Source organism: Phalacrocorax carbo, chromosome Z (assembly GCF_963921805.1).
Source record: "Phalacrocorax carbo chromosome Z, bPhaCar2.1, whole genome shotgun sequence".
NCBI lineage: Eukaryota > Metazoa > Chordata > Aves > Suliformes > Phalacrocoracidae > Phalacrocorax > Phalacrocorax carbo.
This window is the reverse complement of record NC_087548.1, coordinates 77,110,940-77,131,414: the sequence shown is the minus strand read 5'-3', so window position 1 is coordinate 77,131,414 and position 20,475 is coordinate 77,110,940. Positions and strand designations below refer to the sequence as shown.

General features: G+C 56.6%; 1 protein-coding gene across 1 annotated transcript; it reads left to right on the top strand.

Annotated features, from left to right (window-relative positions):
• Window positions 1-207: 207 nt before the first annotated feature.
• Window positions 208-3,641, top strand: LOC135310682 (uncharacterized). The gene is made up of 6 exons (XM_064439560.1): window positions 208-290; window positions 1,694-1,935; window positions 2,222-2,340; window positions 2,633-2,786; window positions 2,975-3,231; window positions 3,552-3,641. Exons 1-6 carry the CDS (start codon window positions 208-210, stop codon window positions 3,639-3,641), a joined length of 945 nt encoding a protein of 314 aa, XP_064295630.1.
• Window positions 3,642-20,475: the final 16,834 nt, after the last annotated feature.

The window sequence follows — 20,475 nt, the reverse complement described above, 5'->3', positions numbered from 1 at the left end:
AGGGGCCTGGCCCTGCCAGCCAGCCGTGACAGGCCACGCGACCACAGGAGTGGACAAGCAAAGAGCAACTGAGGTTGCCTAGCTGGACTTCTGCAAGGCCATTGCCACGGTTCCCCTCAAAATGCTCACCTCTACATTGGACTGGATTGGAATGGATGGGATTGGAATGGATGGGATTGGAATGGATGGGAGGGGATGGACTAGTAGATGGATAAGGAACTGGTGGAACGGCCGCCTCCAAAGAGTTACAGTCAACGGCTCAAGGCCCACATGGACATCAGTAAGGAGTGGTGGGGTGTCCCTCAAGGGTCCATCCTGGGACCAAGACTGTGGAGTATCACAGGATCACAGACTGCTAGGGGTTGGAAGGGACCTCTGGAGATCATCTTGTCCAACCCCCCTGCTTGAGCAGGCACACCTAGAGCAGGGGGCACAGGACTGCGTGCAGGCAGGTTTGGAAGATATCCAGAGAAGCGTTGGGGCAGAAGAGGCAGCAAGAGCTGCCCGGCTGTGCAAGTCCGAGGCCCCGGCTGAAGGCTTGGGTGCATCAGCCACTCTCCCAGTTTTGTCTCACCGGGAAGATCTTCCTTAAGGACACAGCTAGTGGCATTGAGTGCGAGTTTGCAGGTGGCACCGAGCAGAGTGCTTGGAATTTGGAGTTTATTTTTGACAGTAGAGTCCAGCTCCCGCGGCACCCGAGGGGGTGAGATTCCCGTCTTGTTGCCTGCTGCCGGTGCTCTTCCCTTGCAGAGCGTGCATCTCTCCCGGGGCAATGCCGGGACCGGCTGCTCTGTGAGGCTGCCCAGTGCGCTGGCGCCTGCACGCCCCTGCGGCCTGCTTTTCTGGATGGCTCCTTGCTGGCCTGTCTAGGGGGAGCTGTAGCCTTCTGGGGCCTCCTTGATGTTGTGGTGTTGGGGCTTGCGCTGACGGCACCTTTGCTCCTTGCTGGGGGGACGGCCTCCCCTTGCCCTCTGCCTGCAGGCCTTTCTCCAGGCGCTGCTGTTAGCGTATCTCTTGCTCGCGGAGCTGTGCTCAGGGTCCCCAGGGGATAGTGGGGCCCCCGGGGGTTGAGGGGAGCGTTTGGGAAGGCGACAGTCATGGCTAGTGAAGTCTTGCGGGACGGGGAGCGCGCCTGGGAGGATTTATTGGCAAGGCGCGTCGTGCCTTTGCAGCAGCCCGTGCGCCATGTGCTGTTGCGGTCCTCCTCTGTGGGTGCTGGTGTGGTGAAAGAGGTCCGCCCCAGTGGCCCTAGGGGATAGGAGGGGCTGAGCATCGTCTCGTGACCCAAAGCTCCGGGTTTGTTCCCGCTGTGGCCCTCCTTAGCGGGACTTAGCGGGCCCTCCCCAGCCCTCTTGTACAAGAGTGCGCAAAGCCCCCGCAGCATGAATGCGCGTTCCTTCCCGCCTTGCCAGAGTTTGTCTGAGGGCAGGCGAGGGGGGCCGAGGTGAGCTACGCAGGGGGATGTCAGCCTCCGGGGCCCTGCCCGGCGCGGCTGCCCTGCCCGTGCTGGGGCCAAGCGTGGGTGGGCCTGCGAGGTGGCGCGTCCCCGCAGCCCTGTGTGACACGGTGCAGCGTCACAGTGGGACACCCGCCTCATGGCAACAGCTTCCTCTGCCCGCCGTGGCCCCAGCCACACTCCCCAGCGAGGCCTGGGCAGTGCCAGGGCTGCTCTGTCCCACGCTCTGCTCCGCAGGAGCTGCCCTGCTGCCAGGAGGAGGCGAGGGGAGGCTGTGGGAGAGCGCTGGAGCCGCCGCTTGGGGAAGTGGGAGCAGGAGGAAGAGGAGGCGGCGAGCGAGGAGCAGAGGGGTTCTGTAGCAGGAGCAGGACCTCCTCCCCAGCTGGTGCAGCGCAGGGGGGCCAGGATGATCAAGTACCTGCTCTTTAGCCCCTTGGGGCCCGAGAAGCTTCCAACCCTCAAGGAGCTCACCACCAGCGGTAAGGCCCTGGGGAGCCCTTGCAGCAGTGCTGTCGGAGGCACGATGAATTGGAGACGAGCTGCGGAAACCCTGGGGCTGGGGCTGGGGCTGGGGCTGGGGCTGGGGTCTTCTGGAAGGGAGTGGCGGCTGCAAGGAGAGCCCTGCCTGCTGCCGCCTTGGGGCTTGGGGCTGGCTTTGGCAGGCCAGGCCTTTTGCCGCGACCCGTGGGAAAGGGTGGGATCCCCTTCCCCAGAACAGTCGCGGGGCCTGCCTTTCCTCCCGAGGCCCGTCCTGCCCACGCACAGGGCGGGCCCGCTTCTTGGAGGCTGGCAGCGGTCAGGAATGGAGCTGGGCAGCCCCGGTGCTGCGAGTGTTTGCTCAGGGCGAGGCGGGCCTTCAGTTCACTCCGCTGTCGCCTCCGTGGGTAGGGGGCCGCTGGATGGTTGAGCGTTGCTGACTCAGAGCGTGGCGTGCCTTTCCTTTGCTTTCCAGAAATCTGCAGAGTCTGGGCTGCCGCATCTAAGTATATCCGTAGACAGCTCTTGCAGAAGAGGGTGAGCCTTGCCTCCTGCTCGTGGCCCGCCCTGGCCCCCTGCACCTCTGCAGCGGGCAGGGCATGAAGCACCGTCCCCAGGGCCACGCGAGCCCTGCGGCAGCCTTCCCGACCCTGCGTGCGCAGCACCGCCAACGCTGCCTCTTCTTGCTTGCATTTTCAGGCGGTGCACATCGGAGTTGGGACATTTGCAGTTGTCCCAGCACAGGCCACGGTGGGAGAGGACAAGGTTTTGCCTGTTGAGAGACCCGTGTTCCGGCCGTGCAGGTTTCTGAAGAAATTTTACAAGCTCAGGTGTGCCAAGACCAAAATTCCAGGTAAGAGGAGGGATGCTTGCCCTGCACAGTCCTTGCGTTTGCTGACACCTGTGGAGATGTGGCCGAAGCTGAGAGGGAAGCGCTGTCCGGCAGAGCGTTGCCCGAGGGCCGGGCGCTGATGGCACCTGGTCTGGGAGCCGGCTGAACTGCGGTGGGCGTGACTTGGTTGCTTTGCGCTTGCTTCCTAGACGAGACGCTATCCGTCCCGCTGGACTTTGAGCAGATCGCCGCGGACATCCACTTCCGCCGAGAAATCGTCGAGCAGTGCATCCACGAGACCCTGCTTTTCTTCGCTGGGGCCCTGCGAGACAACAAGGAGGTGGAATTCTCCTTCAAGGGCATTGGCATCCTCGCTGTGCGAAGAAAAGCCGTCAGCATGACCTTCTTCGATGACTGCCTGCTGGAGCTGGACGCCACCGGGAACATGCTGGCAGCTCTTCTGGAGGTGAGCTCGTCGTTTTGCCAGGGCTCCTCCTCGTGTCTCTTTGGCAATGCTGTCACAGCTCTCCCCAGCTGCTTTCTCTTGGCTGCCGTCACCTGCCTCGCCGCCTGGCCTAGGCGCGCTCTCGAGGAGCTAGGCCAAGCCTCGGTAGCGCCTCGGCCCCTTTGAGGGAGGGGTTAATGGCATCGAGGGAGAAGGCGGCGCACGGCTTTCGGAGAGGCAGCCTTTGTGTCTTTGAGCAGAGAGCCCGTTTGCCACCTTGGTGAGCAACCGGCACGCGTCCTGGGCGCCTGCTGAGCTGTCCCTGTCCTGTCCCCTTGCAGGACTCCAAGATGAGGGGTATCGTGGCCTTCCCGGGCAAAAACGATTTTACGCGGCTCAGCCGAGACGGGGTCATCACGCTGCCAAGGTGAGCGGCATGGCTTCTGCAGCCCCTGGCAGGTCGAGGGAGCAGCTGCTCGGTTCCTGCTACCGGGGCACCGCCCTCTTGCCGAGGCTCCTCTCCTGCCACACGTAGGCAAGACCAGCTCTTTCCCAGCAGAGCTGCCCGGTCCGCCCGCCGCCGGCTCGTGCTTGGCTCGGAGAGCGCAGACGAAGCGGCCAGTCCGCTCTCAATGTGCCCCGAGAGAGTGAGAGGGGCGGGAGGGTCTGCGCGGGCAGCAAGGCGGGCTTGTGCTGGGATCATCAGCTTGCCGGCAGGAAGGCGAGGGAAGCCCGGCAGAGGCCGCTGGAGACCGTGGGGCCCCTGAGGTCGCACAGAGAGTTGCATCCCCCAGGGGCTTGGCAGTGGCTCCCCACGATGCCAGCCAGCAGCTTCCTGGCGTCAGCCCCCAAGGGAGCACGGTGCCCTCTTGCCCACCCGGTGCCTTCTTGTTCCCAGGCTTGCAGCTGAGACCCCACACCGAGCATCAGCGCCTGCAGTTTCTCTGAAGCCCCAGAGAGAGCCGGCGCCTTGGGGCGGGGGTGCCCGCAGAGGTAGTGTCCCAGCCGAGTGCTGGCAGGGGGCTGTGGGTGCTCCTGTCTGGCCCGCAGGGTCCCAGAGACGCTCGCTCTTGTGCTCTTCTCTTGCCTCCCGCTTGCAGTGAGCGTGCTGGATCCCGTGTTCCTGGCTTGCCGCAGGGTTTCTCTAGCCAGGCAGCTGGCGAAGGCTGGCGAGCAGGCTCAAGCCGCCAAAGCTGACCAAGCCAGGTGAGCCTCCTGGAGGAGCGGTGTGGCTGGGGCCGCAGGGGCACCCCATGGCCCTGGTGGTGGGCAAGTGAGATGTTTCCCTGGGCCGCAGTGGGGTTGCCTGCGCCGATGCCGAAAGGCCCCGGAGGCGACGTCCGTCTGGGCACGGGGTCCTCTTGCCGAACCGCCTCGTGGTGCCGGAGCCAGGGGGGAGCAGGCTGCGAGCCCGGCCCCGAGCAACTGGCTCAGAGTGGGCTCCCACGGCCTCAGCCTGCCGTGCCTCTTTAGGTCCCTGCCAGTGATCCGGCAGAAGCCACAGGAGGAGCCGAAGCAGCCCAGACCTCCAGCTCAGCCGCGGTTGCAGCTCCCCCCCTGTGTTCCGCAGCCCTCCAGAACGGTACGTCCTAGGGATTTGCCAGCCCTGTGTCACGTTTCGGGCTCTGGGCCAGGGCAGAAGAGGCAGCAAGAGCTGCCCAGCCCCCCTGCCCTCGTGGCCAGCCCAAGAACACTAACGCTGCACGTGTCGTGTGTGCGGGGCCGCCAGGGAACGAGGTCCCTCCACGCTGAGAGGGAAGAGAAACGGCTCCGGCTGCTGATGGCATCCAAGCGCCGAGAGGTGGAAGCGGAGGTGCGGCGCCAATACCCTCTTGACAGAGCGGGGCGCAACATGGAGCGAGGCCAGGTACGGCGTGCACTTCAGAGCCCCCAGGAAGAGGGCACTTGCCCTCCCCGCTGCCTGGGAGGGGAGCAGGGAGGCTCTGGCGGCAGGGCCACGGCAGCGGAGCTGTGGCAACTGGCCAGGCAGGGGCCTTCTGTCTGCCCGCTGCCCTGCACGTTGCCCCGCGGGAGGAGCTGTCCCGAGGGCCCCAGGCCAAAGCGCGCAGCTGGCTGTGGCACGGGCAGTCTGTTGAGTGCCTGCGCCTCCCTGCGAGCGGTCCGCACCGCTGCCTGGAAGGCTACGCCAAGGCTGTGCAAGTGACACGCCTCGGCTGAAGCCTTGGGAGCAGCCCCAGCTCTCGGTGGCAGTGCCTCAGGAGAGTCTCTTCTGCCTTTGCAGAGCCCCTGTCGCCATCTCTTTGAGGATCCCCATTGCCCTGCCCACCTCCTGAGGAGGGCCTACGCCGAGAGGCTGGTCAGGGAGAGGCCAAAGCCCTGCAAGGCAGAGGGCATCAGAGCGGCGGGCAGGGCCGCCCCTCCCGGGGAGAGCACGGCAAGAGTAAGTGTGTGGCGGCTCCCGCAGAGGCCAGGGAAAGCTTTAGGCGGCCCCGAGCCCTGGAGGTGTGCAGGCTTCCCTAGGCCACGCAGCTTGGCGTCCTCCAGCTCCTCGTGCTGCAGGAGTGACCGGGCCACCTGTGGGGGCCAAGCTATGGCCAGACCCAGGCCAATCTCCGACGCTTGTCCCCAGGGCAAGGCCGTGGGTACAAAAGGCAAGGGGGGCCCCGCGTGCGTCCGCGTGTGCACGTGCAGGCACGGGGTGCTGGCAGAGGCAGGCAGCATCCCAGCCAAAGCACAGGAGAACCCTGTGCGCAGGGTGCCCCCGTCCTGCCTTGCCCGTCCGTCCACTGACGGCACTGCTGGCGAAGGAGGCTCTTTCCCTGATGGCCCTTGTGGGCTAGGAGCCGGCTCCGGGGTCCAGCCTCGAACCAGGCGCCCCGTCCGTTCCCGTTCATGCAGGTGGCTGCGCACCTGCTGGGTGCTCCGGACAGCGTTGCAACAGGGGACCTGCGTTCCCAGGGGGCTGAGGACGATAAGCTGGCTCAGCTGCTGGGCTCTGCCTTCCCAAAGGCGGCGGCCTGTGCTTGCCCTTCCCGCGCAGCGCCTCCCGGGCACCCGGCCCTCAGCTGCGATGCTCGCTCCGTGCCGGCACTCGGCCCTGCCCGGCTTCACCCCCGGCTCATCTGCACTCTTCTCGCTGCAGATCGTTTGGGCCACGAGGGCCCAGGAGCCGCCACACAGAGCGGCGGGGGCTGGCCTGGGCAGCACCTCCAAGAACTACTGGCCTGAGCCAGGCTTTGCGAGCCCTTCCGCCCGACCACAGGACTGAGGCGCTTTCTTCTGTGTCCTTTAGCAGGCAGGGGAAGACGAGGCTGTTGGGGTGCCGTTGGGAGGCCCAGGGACTGGCAGCCACGGCAAGAAGCTGCGAGCAGCCCGCAAAGTCCACTGGCAGGAGCCTTAGCCGTCACAGCAGCCTTTTCAGCAGGAGAGCTGTCAGCAACGGGTGGCGGGGGCGAGGAGTGCCTTTGCAAAGGGGAACGTGCCAAATAAAGGCCACTGCTGCCTGTGTCCAGCCAGAGCGACCATGCTGCGCAGTGTTTCTCTGCGGCCGAGGGCACAGGAGGGTTTGTGGACAAAGGGGCCTGGCCCTGCCAGCCAGCCGTGACAGGCCACGCGACCACAGGAGTGGACAAGCAAAGAGCAACTGAGGTCGCCTAGCTGGACTTCTGCAAGGCCATTGCCACGGTCCCCCTCAAAATGCTCACCTCTACATTGGACTGGATTGGAATGGATGGGATTGGAATGGATGGGAGGGGATGGACTAGTAGATGGATAAGGAACTGGTGGAACGGCCGCCTCCAAAGAGTTACAGTCAACGGCTCAAGGCCCACATGGGCATCAGTAAGGAGTGGTGGGGTGTCCCTCAAGGGTCCATCCTGGGACCAAGACTGTGGAGTATCACAGGATCACAGACTGCTAGGGGTTGGAAGGGACCTCTGGAGATCATCTTGTCCAACCCCCCTGCTTGAGCAGGCACACCTAGAGCAGGGGGCACAGGACTGCGTGCAGGCGGGTTTGCGTGCTGGGCAGAGCCCAGCAGCTGAGCCAGCTTATCATCCTCAGCCCCCTGGGAACGCAGGTCCCCTGTTGCAACGCTGTCCGGAGCGCCCAGCGGGCGCGCAGCCACCTGCATGAACGGGAACGGACGGGGCGCCTGGTTCGAGGCTGGACCCCGGAGCCGGCTCCTAGCCCACAAGGGCCATCAGGGAAAGAGCCTCCTTCGCCAGCAGTGCCGTCAGTGGACGGACGGGCAAGGCAGGACGGGGGCACCCTGCGCACAGGGTTCTCCTGTGCTTTGGCTGGGATGCTGCCTGCCTCTGCCAGCACCCCGTGCCTGCACGTGCACACGCGGACGCACGCGGGGCCCCCCTTGCCTTTTGTACCCACGGCCTTGCCCTGGGGACAAGCGTCGGAGATTGGCCTGGGTCTGGCCATAGCTTGGCCCCCACAGGTGGCCCGGTCACTCCTGCAGCACGAGGAGCTGGAGGACGCCAAGCTGCGTGGCCTAGGGAAGCCTGCACACCTCCAGGGCTCGGGGCCGCCTAAAGCTTTCCCTGGCCTCTGCGGGAGCCGCCACACACTTACTCTTGCCGTGCTCTCCCCGGGAGGGGCGGCCCTGCCTGCCGCTCTGATGCCCTCTGCCTTGCAGGGCTTTGGCCTCTCCCTGACCAGCCTCTCAGCGTAGGCCCTCCTCAGGAGGTGGGCAGGGCAATGGGGATCCTCAAAGAGATGGCGACAGGGGCTCTGCAAAGGCAGAAGAGACTCTCCTGAGGCACTGCCACCGAGAGCTGGGGCTGCTCCCAAGGCTTCAGCCGAGGCGTGTCACTTGCACAGCCTTGGCGTAGCCTTCCAGGCAGCGGTGCGGACCGCTCGCAGGGAGGCGCAGGCACTCAACAGACTGCCCGTGCCACAGCCAGCTGCGCGCTTTGGCCTGGGGCCCTCGGGACAGCTCCTCCCGCGGGGCAACGTGCAGGGCAGCGGGCAGACAGAAGGCCCCTGCCTGGCCAGTTGCCACAGCTCCGCTGCCGTGGCCCTGCCGCCAGAGCCTCCCTGCTCCCCTCCCAGGCAGCGGGGAGGGCAAGTGCCCTCTTCCTGGGGGCTCTGAAGTGCACGCCGTACCTGGCCTCGCTCCATGTTGCGCCCCGCTCTGTCAAGAGGGTATTGGCGCCGCACCTCCGCTTCCACCTCTCGGCGCTTGGATGCCATCAGCAGCCGGAGCCGTTTCTCTTCCCTCTCAGCGTGGAGGGACCTCGTTCCCTGGCGGCCCCGCACACACGACACGTGCAGCGTTAGTGTTCTTGGGCTGGCCACGAGGGCAGGGGGGCTGGGCAGCTCTTGCTGCCTCTTCTGCCCCGGCCCAGAGCCCGAAACGTGACACAGGGCTGGCAAATCCCTAGGACGTACCGTTCTGGAGGGCTGCGGAACACAGGGGGGGAGCTGCAACCGCGGCTGAGCTGGAGGTCTGGGCTGCTTCGGCTCCTCCTGTGGCTTCTGCTGGATCACTGGCAGGGACCTAAAGAGGCATGGCAGGCTGAGGCCGTGGGAGCCCACTCTGAGCCAGTTGCTCGGGGCCGGGCTCGCAGCCTGCTCCCCCCTGGCTCCGGCACCACGAGGCGGTTCGGCAAGAGGACCCCGTGCCCAGACGGACGTCGCCTCCGGGGCCTTTCGGCATCGGCGCAGGCAACCCCACTGCGGCCCAGGGAAACATCTCACTTGCCCACCACCAGGGCCATGGGGTGCCCCTGCGGCCCCAGCCACACCGCTCCTCCAGGAGGCTCACCTGGCTTGGTCAGCTTTGGCGGCTTGAGCCTGCTCGCCAGCCTTCGCCAGCTGCCTGGCTAGAGAAACCCTGCGGCAAGCCAGGAACACGGGATCCAGCACGCTCACTGCAAGCGGGAGGCAAGAGAAGAGCACAAGAGCGAGCGTCTCTGGGACCCTGCGGGCCAGACAGGAGCACCCACAGCCCCCTGCCAGCACTCGGCTGGGACACTACCTCTGCGGGCACCCCCGCCCCAAGGCGCCGGCTCTCTCTGGGGCTTCAGAGAAACTGCAGGCGCTGATGCTCGGTGTGGGGTCTCAGCTGCAAGCCTGGGAACAAGAAGGCACCGGGTGGGCAAGAGGGCACCGTGCTCCCTTGGGGGCTGACGCCAGGAAGCTGCTGGCTGGCATCGTGGGGAGCCACTGCCAAGCCCCTGGGGGATGCAACTCTCTGTGCGACCTCAGGGGCCCCACGGTCTCCAGCGGCCTCTGCCGGGCTTCCCTCGCCTTCCTGCCGGCAAGCTGATGATCCCAGCACAAGCCCGCCTTGCTGCCCGCGCAGACCCTCCCGCCCCTCTCACTCTCTCGGGGCACATTGAGAGCGGACTGGCCGCTTCGTCTGCGCTCTCCGAGCCAAGCACGAGCCGGCGGCGGGCGGACCGGGCAGCTCTGCTGGGAAAGAGCTGGTCTTGCCTACGTGTGGCAGGAGAGGAGCCTCGGCAAGAGGGCGGTGCCCCGGTAGCAGGAACCGAGCAGCTGCTCCCTCGACCTGCCAGGGGCTGCAGAAGCCATGCCGCTCACCTTGGCAGCGTGATGACCCCGTCTCGGCTGAGCCGCGTAAAATCGTTTTTGCCCGGGAAGGCCACGATACCCCTCATCTTGGAGTCCTGCAAGGGGACAGGACAGGGACAGCTCAGCAGGCACCCAGGACGCGTGCCGGTTGCTCACCAAGGTGGCAAACGGGCTCGCTGCTCAAAGACACAAAGGCTGCCTCTCCGAAAGCCGTGCGCCGCCTTCTCCCTCGATGCCATTAACCCCTCCCTCAAAGGGGCCGAGGCGCTACTGAGGCTTGGCCTAGCTCCTCGAGAGCGCGCCTAGGCCAGGCGGCGAGGCAGGTGACGGCAGCCAAGAGAAAGCAGCTGGGGAGAGCTGTGACAGCATTGCCAAAGAGACACGAGGAGGAGCCCTGGCAAAACGACGAGCTCACCTCCAGAAGAGCTGCCAGCATGTTCCCGGTGGCGTCCAGCTCCAGCAGGCAGTCATCGAAGAAGGTCATGCTGACGGCTTTTCTTCGCACAGCGAGGATGCCAATGCCCTTGAAGGAGAATTCCACCTCCTTGTTGTCTCGCAGGGCCCCAGCGAAGAAAAGCAGGGTCTCGTGGATGCACTGCTCGACGATTTCTCGGTGGAGGTGGATGTCCGCGGCAATCTGCTCAAAGTCCAGCGGGACGGATATCGTCTCATCTAGGAAGCAAGCGCAAAGCAACCAAGTCACTCCCACCACAGTTCAGCTGGCTCCCAGACCAGGTGCCATCAGCGCCCGGCCCTCGGGCAACGCTCTGCCGGACAGCGCTCCCCTTGGCCAGAGGTCCAGAACAGAACTGATGGACAGGAGAAGGCAAAGACAAGCTTTGGCTCCTCCTGCGAGCAACCAGCTGGAGTATAGGGCAAACTGGGGCTGGCTCCCCAGGGAGGGGCAGGGTGCTGGGCCATTGAACACGTGCACATGGCTCAGTGCTGTACAGGTTGGACGAGCCTTGGGTTGGCCTTGTCACAAAAGTGTTGGCGCCAAGCCAAACTCAAGTGCTGTGCAGGGGAAGCGTCCCTCCTCTTACCTGGAATTTTGGTCTTGGCACACCTGAGCTTGTAAAATTCTTCAGAAACCTGCACGGCCGGAACACGGGTCTCTCAACAGGCAAAACATTGTCCTCTCCCACCGTGGCCTGTGCTGGGACAACTGCAAGTGTCCCAGCTCCTATGTGCACCGCCTGAAAACACAAGCAAGAACAGGGAGCGTTGGCGGTGCTGCGCACACAGGGTTGGGAAGGTTGCTGCACAGCTCACGTCATCCCAGACCCTGCAGATTTCTGGAAAGCAAAGGAAAGGCACCCCATGATCCAAGTCAGCAACACCCAACCAAGCAGCACGGGCAGGGCAACCCCACTGGGCACCTGCGGCTGCTGCCCTGACACCTTTGCCTGCGTGTCTCAACTCCGCCACCCTCAGCTGACCCTGGGGAAGACGTGTAATCGCTGTCTAAATTACTCTTCAAGTCATCATTCCAGTCTGTCACGTCACTGTGTAATTACCATTCAACTATTACTTAATCACTGTTTGCTTTCTTCTTAATTCAATCTCCCATTAGTTATCATTTAATCATTGTTTAATCCTTAATGGTACACTTTTAGTTAACCCTGCAATGGTGACACCTCTGAATAATTCATCTGTGACAAAAAGCATCCTAGTCAGTGGGACAGCACATTCAAACACCAACTACTCAGGGAGGCACAGCTTTAACCCTTCCCCAAAGCATCTGGGCGATTGTGCATGCGAGAAGCGGGATAACTGGAAGAAGATCAAAGAGCAGTTAAACCTCAGAAGCGGGAAACTGAAAGAGAAGGTAATAACAACATACAAGGCATTGAAAAAGTATTTAGAAGCAACGTGTCAGTATAAGAAACATAGAGAACAGGAAATTAGGGTGTGGCAAGATGAGGTGGAAGAAAGAAAGAGACAAGAAATAATGTTACCTCTGTGAACAGAACAACTGCAGAAACAACTCGGGGAAGATAAAGAAAAATGCGTGAAGCTAGAGGATCAATTGGAACTCATACTTCTGGCCCCCAGCCCCCAGATCCTGTGAAAATTAGTGAGCTAAGCAGCTCCCCAGTAGATTGGGACAGAGATATCTGCGAGGACCCCGACCAAGAACCTAGCAATGAGTGTGAGTTATATTAATCAGCATTAAAGGTAGCCCCTATTAGTGAAACTGAGGCATCTGCTGGACCTCTAGGGGGTATCCCGAGAAATGCCATACAGACCATGCTATCGGACCCCCTTCAACTGGCCAACCTGCATGAAAAATGTGGGCAGACACCTGGTGAAAACGAGACTGAGTATCCATGGTATGTCTCCTTAACTGGAGGACACCGTGTTGTGTTAGGTCAAGGCAAAGCAGGTGGCTTTTGGGGACCAGCCCCTAACACCAAATCATACTCTCCTATGCACCAAGTAGCGAGTTACTGGGCAGGTGGCACAGACCCTCGGGACAGAGGGGAGCCCAAGGCTCTAACAGTAAGATCATCGAGAGAACTTTCTATGGCTGTTAAAAAAGCAGCCTGCCTTCAGGCTAGGAACGACAGGGGTACCCACAGTAATTACTCTGTCCCTGCCCCTGTAGACCCCCGAGGCGTGAAATCACTGGGAAGGGGAGCCCCTGCTGCTTTAAAACCCGTACCTCATTGCAAAGAGGGACAAATGAAGAGAAAACATAGAACATAATGCTCAGCAGGGTCAGGACTATCAACCCCGCCTCCATCCCATCTGACCTGGGCAGGCTTGATGTGTGGCATTGTAAATCTTAGTTGAGAAATGGGATGGGACAGATCGACACCAGCAGGGCGATCCCGAGCTTACACAGCCAGCCAGTCAAACACCCCCTAGGGCCCCCAACCTTTTCCCATCTCATAAACCCCCCTCATAAATCCATTTCAGGGAAGAAAAATTATTTAGGCTTTGATGCAAGCTGTGCCCATGCTGCCCGGCTCAAAAATAACCAGTGTTCCTCAGTATCCTACCTCTACTGCTGCCCAGACGGGTATGGCGGAGGTCGTAACTGACCTAAGAAAAAAAGCCCCGTTGTGTCCCAAACATACTCCCCATACAAGTCCCCAGTGTGGCCAGTTAAACAGACAGACAGGAGATGGCACTCTCTTAGCCATCTTAGCTCTCTTAGGACTTCCTCAGAGTTGTAAGCATTCGCCCGCATTAGTGCTGGGTGGACGCACCCTAGCTGGGAACTAAAAGGGGTAACGAGCCCGCAGTCACCCCGCCAAGACTTGCGTTGTTGTCTCTTTCCAGCACCGATACCAGGAGTGACAGCAAAGTGCAAAGTGCCTCCCTTGGAGACTGGGCTGACCGTCAGGGGAACATTCATCCTTCTCGCAGGAGCAATGATCACCAGCGTGAACCAGTTCCAGTTCACACGTCGACAAGCCTGGCACGTGGGGTGGAGGCCCTCACTTTTTATTTGTGCTAATCAATACAGTAACTGTAGGACGTTCTGCACCATACACGTTTAACATTGTTGGAAGTACAGGAACATTGGGAGAACCAACACAAAACCTGACAATGACAAACTCTGTCAACCACACAGCTGTAAAAGCAAATAAGGGTCACCTTATTTCTGCCACACCAGGTGACAGAATCTCTGCTGAATGTAATGTGACAAATTAGTCAACGGGAAACACCTTTGTGGTCATCAGGGAGATAAATCAAACTCCATCAAACAGCAGATTAGACTGCCCCTCACGCCCCAGCCGTATAATTAGCTTCCTCTTTAATGACACAACTATAGAAGCAGTGTGTCTGTGGGCAGGTAAAGGGAAAGATAGCAAAAATGAACTGTCCTTAAAGGTCACGCTACCACCTACTCCCAAACCTCATCCTATACCAACAACTACCCCTACTACCTCCCAGCCTACTCCCTCTTCTATTACTCCCACAACCAGCCAAGCCACACATTCACACATTTCTGCAACTTGACCCTATGCTACTCAACCTACAGGACAACAGCAAGTCATATTTAAGCCATCATGGTCCCTGAAAAGGGTAGAACTGTCCACGTCTACTGATCTATATAAGAACTCTCTGTGAAAATGTAATTGTTAATAGAAATTTTACACAGAATGTATCCCATCAATCAAATGCACGTCTTTGTAACTTCGCCAACATCACTGGATGTGACTTTAATTATACAGTCCCCGTGACCTCACACGTGCTGCTAAAGGCAAAATGACACACCATATGGAGACCTTTTACCTTCCCCCTTCAGAAGGAACTCGACGCTGCTTCACAGACTGGCGGAACATCAGGACTTACAAGCTTTATTTATTACAAAAGCCACAAAAACAAAGCAGAAACACACTGATGACTGTGCATGTCAGTGAGGAAGAAATACACTACACACTGGTAAAAGCGAAAAAGGACGGGCCACAGCGCTGCTGTGAAACCCCGTTAGGATGGTCTCCACAGCAACAGGGGTATTGAATGCCACTTTATCTCCCCTGATAATGTTGTAACGGGCCTCAGGCAAGAACACGGTCTTCCACAAGGGTGATTGGGGACATCCTGGAGCGGTGCAGACAACCTAGCAGCAGGTGCCAGCGGAAACCGAGGCAAAAGCAACTAAGGACACCTCCATCTAGATAAGGGTCAGAACACCAGCTGAAACCAACACACTGTGACAAGATCACTCCGTGGGCCAACTCACAACCACATGTGGAAGAAGGACTCACAGTTCATGGAAAGCACACAAAAAACACCCCTTCAAGAAACCACTAGGGACCACCGGAGACCACCTGATACCTCTTCAGGGGCTCCTCAGGGACTTAAAACACATGGGTGATTTAGATGCAAGTATTATAATTCGTTCCAAGAAATAGAATGAATAACTATTCCAGGGAATCTAATGCATATGTATAGAACTGAGAAATATAAGCTCTATCTCTGACTTTTGCTATGCACGCTAGGAGGAATTATTCCCCACGCATCCGTCACTGTAATAAAGAACGCCTGCTCCTTAATACTGCATTGGTGTTGAGGAGTTTTATTTCCAATTTTCATTATAATAATGTTTGCCCTTGTCATCATTTGCATTATTATTATTGTCTGTTGATAAATTCAGGTTTGGGTTTTAGCCTGATCACTACACCTCATTGTAAAACGCACAGGAGATCTTGCTACTATGTGAAACTATCTGATTGTGCAGGACTGTCTTATAATTAACCCTTTTCATTTCTGTATTTATCACTTAATGCTGCATCAGATAACGTGATGTCAGTACCACCTCACATCTGTAGCACAGAGGCAAGGGGCGACCATAATACCGCTCTGAAGTAAGTTAATTGACTGTAGTCATGGGTGGAGTGGGGTGGTGGGAGCGTGGGACAATTGGAAGGGAAAAAGTCGGTAAGCTCATGGGTTGAGATAAAGACAGTTTGAAAGAAAAAGCAAGAGCTGTGCGCACAAGCAAAGAAAAATAAGGCATTCCTTCACTAATTCCCACCGGCAGGCAGGTGCCCAGCCATCGCCAGGGAAGCAGGGCTCCATCACGCACGGCGGTTACTCGGCAAGGCAGTTGCCTGAACGTGCCCCCTTCCCACTTCTCTCTCCCAGGTAGCGACGCTGAGCGTGCCATCACATGGTATGGAACGGAACGTCCCTTTGGTCATTTGGGGTCGGCTGCCCCAGCTGCACCCCCACGGTCTTGCGCACACCCCAGCCTACTCACTGGCTGGGCAGCGCGGGGCACAGAGAAGGCCGCGACGCTGCGCAAGCGCTGCTCAGCAACAGCTAGAGCACGGGTGAGCTGTTGACGCCGTTGGCATCACAAATCCGAAACACGGCACCACAGGAACTGCTCCGATGAAAGTTAACTCCCTCCCAGCCAAAACCAGGACACCCGTGGAGGCTGTCAAGAAGGCACGAGAAAATTCGTAAACCTGACTATTTCTTTAAACAACCTTTTTGTTGCAAAGGCTCAAGAGAAGTTAGAGGCACCCAAACGCTGTGAAACAGAAAGGGCAGGGATAGTCAGGAATCCATAGAAAAGTAGGCCTGTCCTGCCGTGAGAGAAATAAAATCTGGAATTGTTAAGGGCTGGAAAAACAACTTGGAGAAGAACAGGAAAGGGATCAAGGTGACGTTAGCTTTAAAGGTAGCTGCTGACCGACGCTTAAAAGAGGACTTCTGCAGCTTTTAAAAAGCTCTCCCGTTTTCTCCCAAGCTTCCTCCCACTCCGAAAGACCACCTGCACTTCCAGGAAAAACCAAAAGTGTGAAAAAGCGTCACTCCCCTTTTCTTTCTTCCCTCTTACTTTCTGAGCATTGAAGAGGTATAAAAGTACCCACAAAGTAAATAATCAGAACGGCCCAAACGCACAGTACAAATTGGCATAACCTCCCACCCGGAATTCAGGCAATTTGAAGACTTGCAACCTTTTAAAGCAAAGGGAGAGAAAAGATGAGCTTGAAGGACTTACTGACGTAGAGGGTCTTTTGGGCTTCGCACCCACGGCCGGTGAGATCTCCCTGGCAGTGCTGGCACTGCCTGTGCTCAGCACCTTGTCCCAGCCTGTCACGCGTGCCACGTCAGCCAGTGACCCCCACCCTGCTGTGAAACAGCTGTTTGCAATTGCCAAAGGGATTTTTCAACTGTTGAGCAGCGTGCTGTGCCAACGGACTGATGCTGGGTGTGGAATTAAATCCTGAGGCACTGTTTTTGGGCTCAGAAATACCACGGCAACTGCTGGCTTGACCTGCTCTTTTTGCCACAAAAAGACCCCCTCTGCTGACACTGTGAACTGTCACAAAGCAGTCCATTAGTTCTTCAGGTCCTGATCAATGTTTCTTCTCACAGAGACATCTGTCTTAATAGCCATAACTGACCTAATCGGAAGTGCGCTTTACCATTGGTGAAAATACAATGTGTTTTGTTAATCCAGAGCAAAGCTGATCAAAACTGAGGAGCAAGCAAGTATGAAACGTCCTGCATTAAACACACCGAACCGGAGGGTGAGAGCCTCAGTGTTACAGACTGCCACGGTCCCCTTTCGTACTGCCAGGGAGGCATAGCCCCGTCGCTGCATGAACAAAGAACCAGAGCCCACATAAACAAAATACTCAAGGAATTGCCCTAGGCTGCATTTGGACTAGTGGAATCGGGATCTTCCAGCTCCTTTGTCGTACTCAAAACACCCAGGACCATCACCACAACGTAAAACAAGGCAGTAGCTTAATACAAGACGCGCACTGGACAGGCAAATTCACATGGCACAAGTCACTGCAATTCCGACATTTTCCAACTTTTCACTGTTTGACCTGGTAGCAAAAGAGAGCCTTCTCAGTACAGATCGTTGGATGCTCGTTCCATTTATGACAGGAGGATTGTTTGCTTTCCAAGAAAAACTATAAAAATTGGACAGTGACAAGGCCCAACAACTTTCACTTACCTGTGTTTAATGCTGATTATGCAGGCAGCATGAAAAATTCACCCAATAACAAAAGGATGCGCCTCAGTAACCCACAGCAGGATGCTGGTGGCATGCCATGGCCTCCCAGATGAAGAAGAAAAACAGGGTGCTGAGTTCATACCCCAGATGTAAAAGAATCTTTCTCTGTACCTGAGGAGGAGTACATCCCCATATCACTCTCAGTCCCACTATTAAAAGGTACAGGTCTCTGGCACGTCCCAGTAGATGTACGGTACAATCACTACTACAGCTCCCGCCCTAAGCTTATTTCTGTGTCAGTCTTGCTTACATAGGAGGCCCGTTAAAAACTTCCCACCCCAGCCAGACTCGAGTGGCGTGCCACAGCACAAACAGAAAGCTCCATCTGGCCCAAAAGCCCTCTTTCTGTCTTAACAATGGAGGTGGTTCTCAAAGGAGACAAACGCATAAGAAACTGATGGCCTGCGCAGCCACCAGCTGCCATGACTAGCACATACACACTAAGAAGATGCTGAGTCCCTGCTCACAGCGGTCATTTGGCAACCTACAGATGATCTTGCTTTCCTGTCATCTCAGTTTTTACAGCACGCACTACATTCTTCTTCCTCCCATCCTGGACACCAACTTGCGCACCCGCACATGCAATTCCCCTCCTGCCCTTACCTGCACAAGAGATGTGTGCATTGCCTGATCTTCCGCTAGTTCACATTTCTGTTTGCATCAACATCAGTGAGACCACGCAAACCCATTTTTAGCTTACCCACTAAAATACCGAACCTGACTGGAGAAAATATTTTTAAGTGAGCAGGTGACACACAGACCACCAGCCCAGCTTCACCCTGGTCAGTTAATTACACACACGCACGACCTGTAAGACAAAAGGACATCTCCAAGTTTGAAAGTTAATGGGTCGTAAGTCGGGATATGTCCCCTCGTCACCGAAAAAAGCGGTAAAATCAGAAACAACTCTTGAACACCAATTTAGTATTAAAGAGCACGTATTCTTTATTCACGGTGCCGGATGCACGGGGGATCGCTCCTCCTAACGTGCATACCTTATACACCTTTCCCGTACAATTTATAGATCAAAAATTTACCTATTCGTACATATTCATTATTGTCCTTTCTACTGATTGGTACAAACTTGCTCATTCCGTATGTAAATTACTGCGCAGGCTCAGTTGTCCTCTTCCATTGTTCTCTTCTGAGTAGGTGGTGTTACTTGGGTCAGTGGTCCGTGAGTCGGTGGTCGCAATCTCCCCCTGTCGGAATTACCTTTTACCTACTTGGCTCTTAATCTTGGCAGTCCTGGCCAGTTTTCTCAGTCCACTACACGAAACCACATTTTGTCATCCTTTTCTGACAGAAGCACATTGTCTATCGTTTCGTTTGCATTAATGATTGCCTAGGGACTAAAATACAGATCAAAGAATACACTGATTGGTATACTCCATGTCCCCAGACTTAACGTCCAGTTGGATAGGGCTGTACAAGGAGTATAGCAACATCCACGGCTGGTTAATTCTATTGCTCTGGTTACACCCTACCCTACCTCTGCTACCCATTTCTGCCTCCACAGTTGTCACTGATGTTCACAAAATTAGGCAGGCCTTCTTTAGTCCCTTATTCTAAGATAATGACTTCAGGTGAATCTGCGGCGTGACCCCGAAGATGCAGAAGGTTTCCTAGGAGTCCATGATCCCACATAATTTCTCCACCATTTCCTCCATTTCTGTTCTTCAGAAAAGCCAACTATTTGCCAACACAACCTGTAAAATGGAAGAACATCTCCCAGTTCAAAAAGGTAGGCAGTCTTAAGTTGCGATATGCCCGTCGCCCTACTGGTCACCTGAAGAAAAAGGAATTTTTGGAAGTTTCCGCTAAGCCATAATAATGAACCGTGTGAATTTGGCAAAACAGACGTTGACGGCCAGAGACAGAAACCGAGAGACAGGGAAGCACTTGTTTTACAATCGTATCTTTGGCGAGAGCAGAGAGACTGATCAAAGCAAACATCCCGCCTCAGAAGGGGGTGGCAAAGCGTGTAGTCAAGGAGAACAACTACTTGGGATCTCGATAAGAACTAAAACTAAGTGTCCTTTAGGTGAACAATCCCCATTAGGCAACCAGGGTGATGGAATTAACCAACCAGGGACGCTGCTATACTCCTTGTACAGCCCTATCCAACTGGACATTAAGTCTGGGGACATGGAGTATACAAATCAGTCTATTCTTTGATCTGTATTTTAGTCTCTGGGTAATCATTAATGCGAACGAAACAATAGACAATGTGTTTCTGTCAGAACCCCTCTTTTAAGGCTCAAAGCCTAACTTTTAGGACCCAAACCCTCACTTTCTGGGTCCAAACCTCTGTTTTAAGGATCAAAGCCTCATTTTTAGGTAGCAATGATTCAGGGAATAAATAGTTAAATGTTACTAATGCAATCTAGTGTAGCTCAACAAATGTTGGGGCCCACAGCCAAAACTTAGCCAGGATAATGAGGTAGCCTTAACAGGAATGGCCTGCACGATGACTAAAACTTGTTGCTTTGGGGGAGTCAGAAAGGCTTCAAGGTAAGAAGTGCCTAAACAAAGCTACGATGACATCTGGCCTTAAGAAAAGCTGATGTACAGAGCCATAAAGATACGGAACTGCAGAGCAAACGCTAAACCAGAACAGACCATCCCTCAAGGACAGTACATACGTCATCTCAGAACTGAGTTTGCGCAAAAGCAAGGGTTAACTAGCAGACACAGTGAGGAAGGGTATGTCCTTCATCCAGAGCCCCGTGATGACCACCCGGAGACACCAATAGGCATGCGCAAATGACATCTGCATATGATGATGATGAATATGTATATCTTTTATCGGAAAACTAATGAATATGTATATAGAACATGTACTTAACCTGCACAATTAGATCTGACGGTGTGCACGTTAGGGGGAGAGATCACCCGTGCATCTGGCGCCGTGATTAAAGAATGCCTGCCTTTTAACACTACGTTGGTGTTACTGATAGAACTAAACCCCTGACAGTCCTTGACTTAATCCTTATTGTAAACATCCTTGTTCTCTTGTGGTTTCCTCCCTTGCAAAGGTAGTTTCAGGGATTTGAAGAATGCAAATTGGTGCCAGATGGGATTAAAAAGATGGTGCATAAGCTTGTAAATTCATTGATAACAGAGACTCAGGACATCAGTGTCGAGACAAGCACTCGAGGAACTAGTTTAAATCAGCCCCTTGTGACAGTCCAGGGCTAAAGGACCGAGGAGCTCATTCAATGACTATATATGCGCAAAGGAAACCCAAGGTTCAA

What these genes read in the sequence shown, in the direction of transcription:
- LOC135310682 (XM_064439560.1), top strand. Translation starts at nt 208, where the DNA reads ATGGATAAGGAACTGGTGGAACGGCCGCCTCCAAAGAGTTACAGTCAA. An exon ending in CAAGGAGCTCACCACCAGCG is followed by an intron (nt 1,936 to 2,221) that starts GTAAGGCCCTGG and finishes GCCCACGCACAG; the next exon opens with GGCGGGCCCGCTTCTTGGAG. An exon ending in TGCCAAGACCAAAATTCCAG is followed by an intron (nt 2,787 to 2,974) that starts GTAAGAGGAGGG and finishes CTTGCTTCCTAG; the next exon opens with ACGAGACGCTATCCGTCCCG.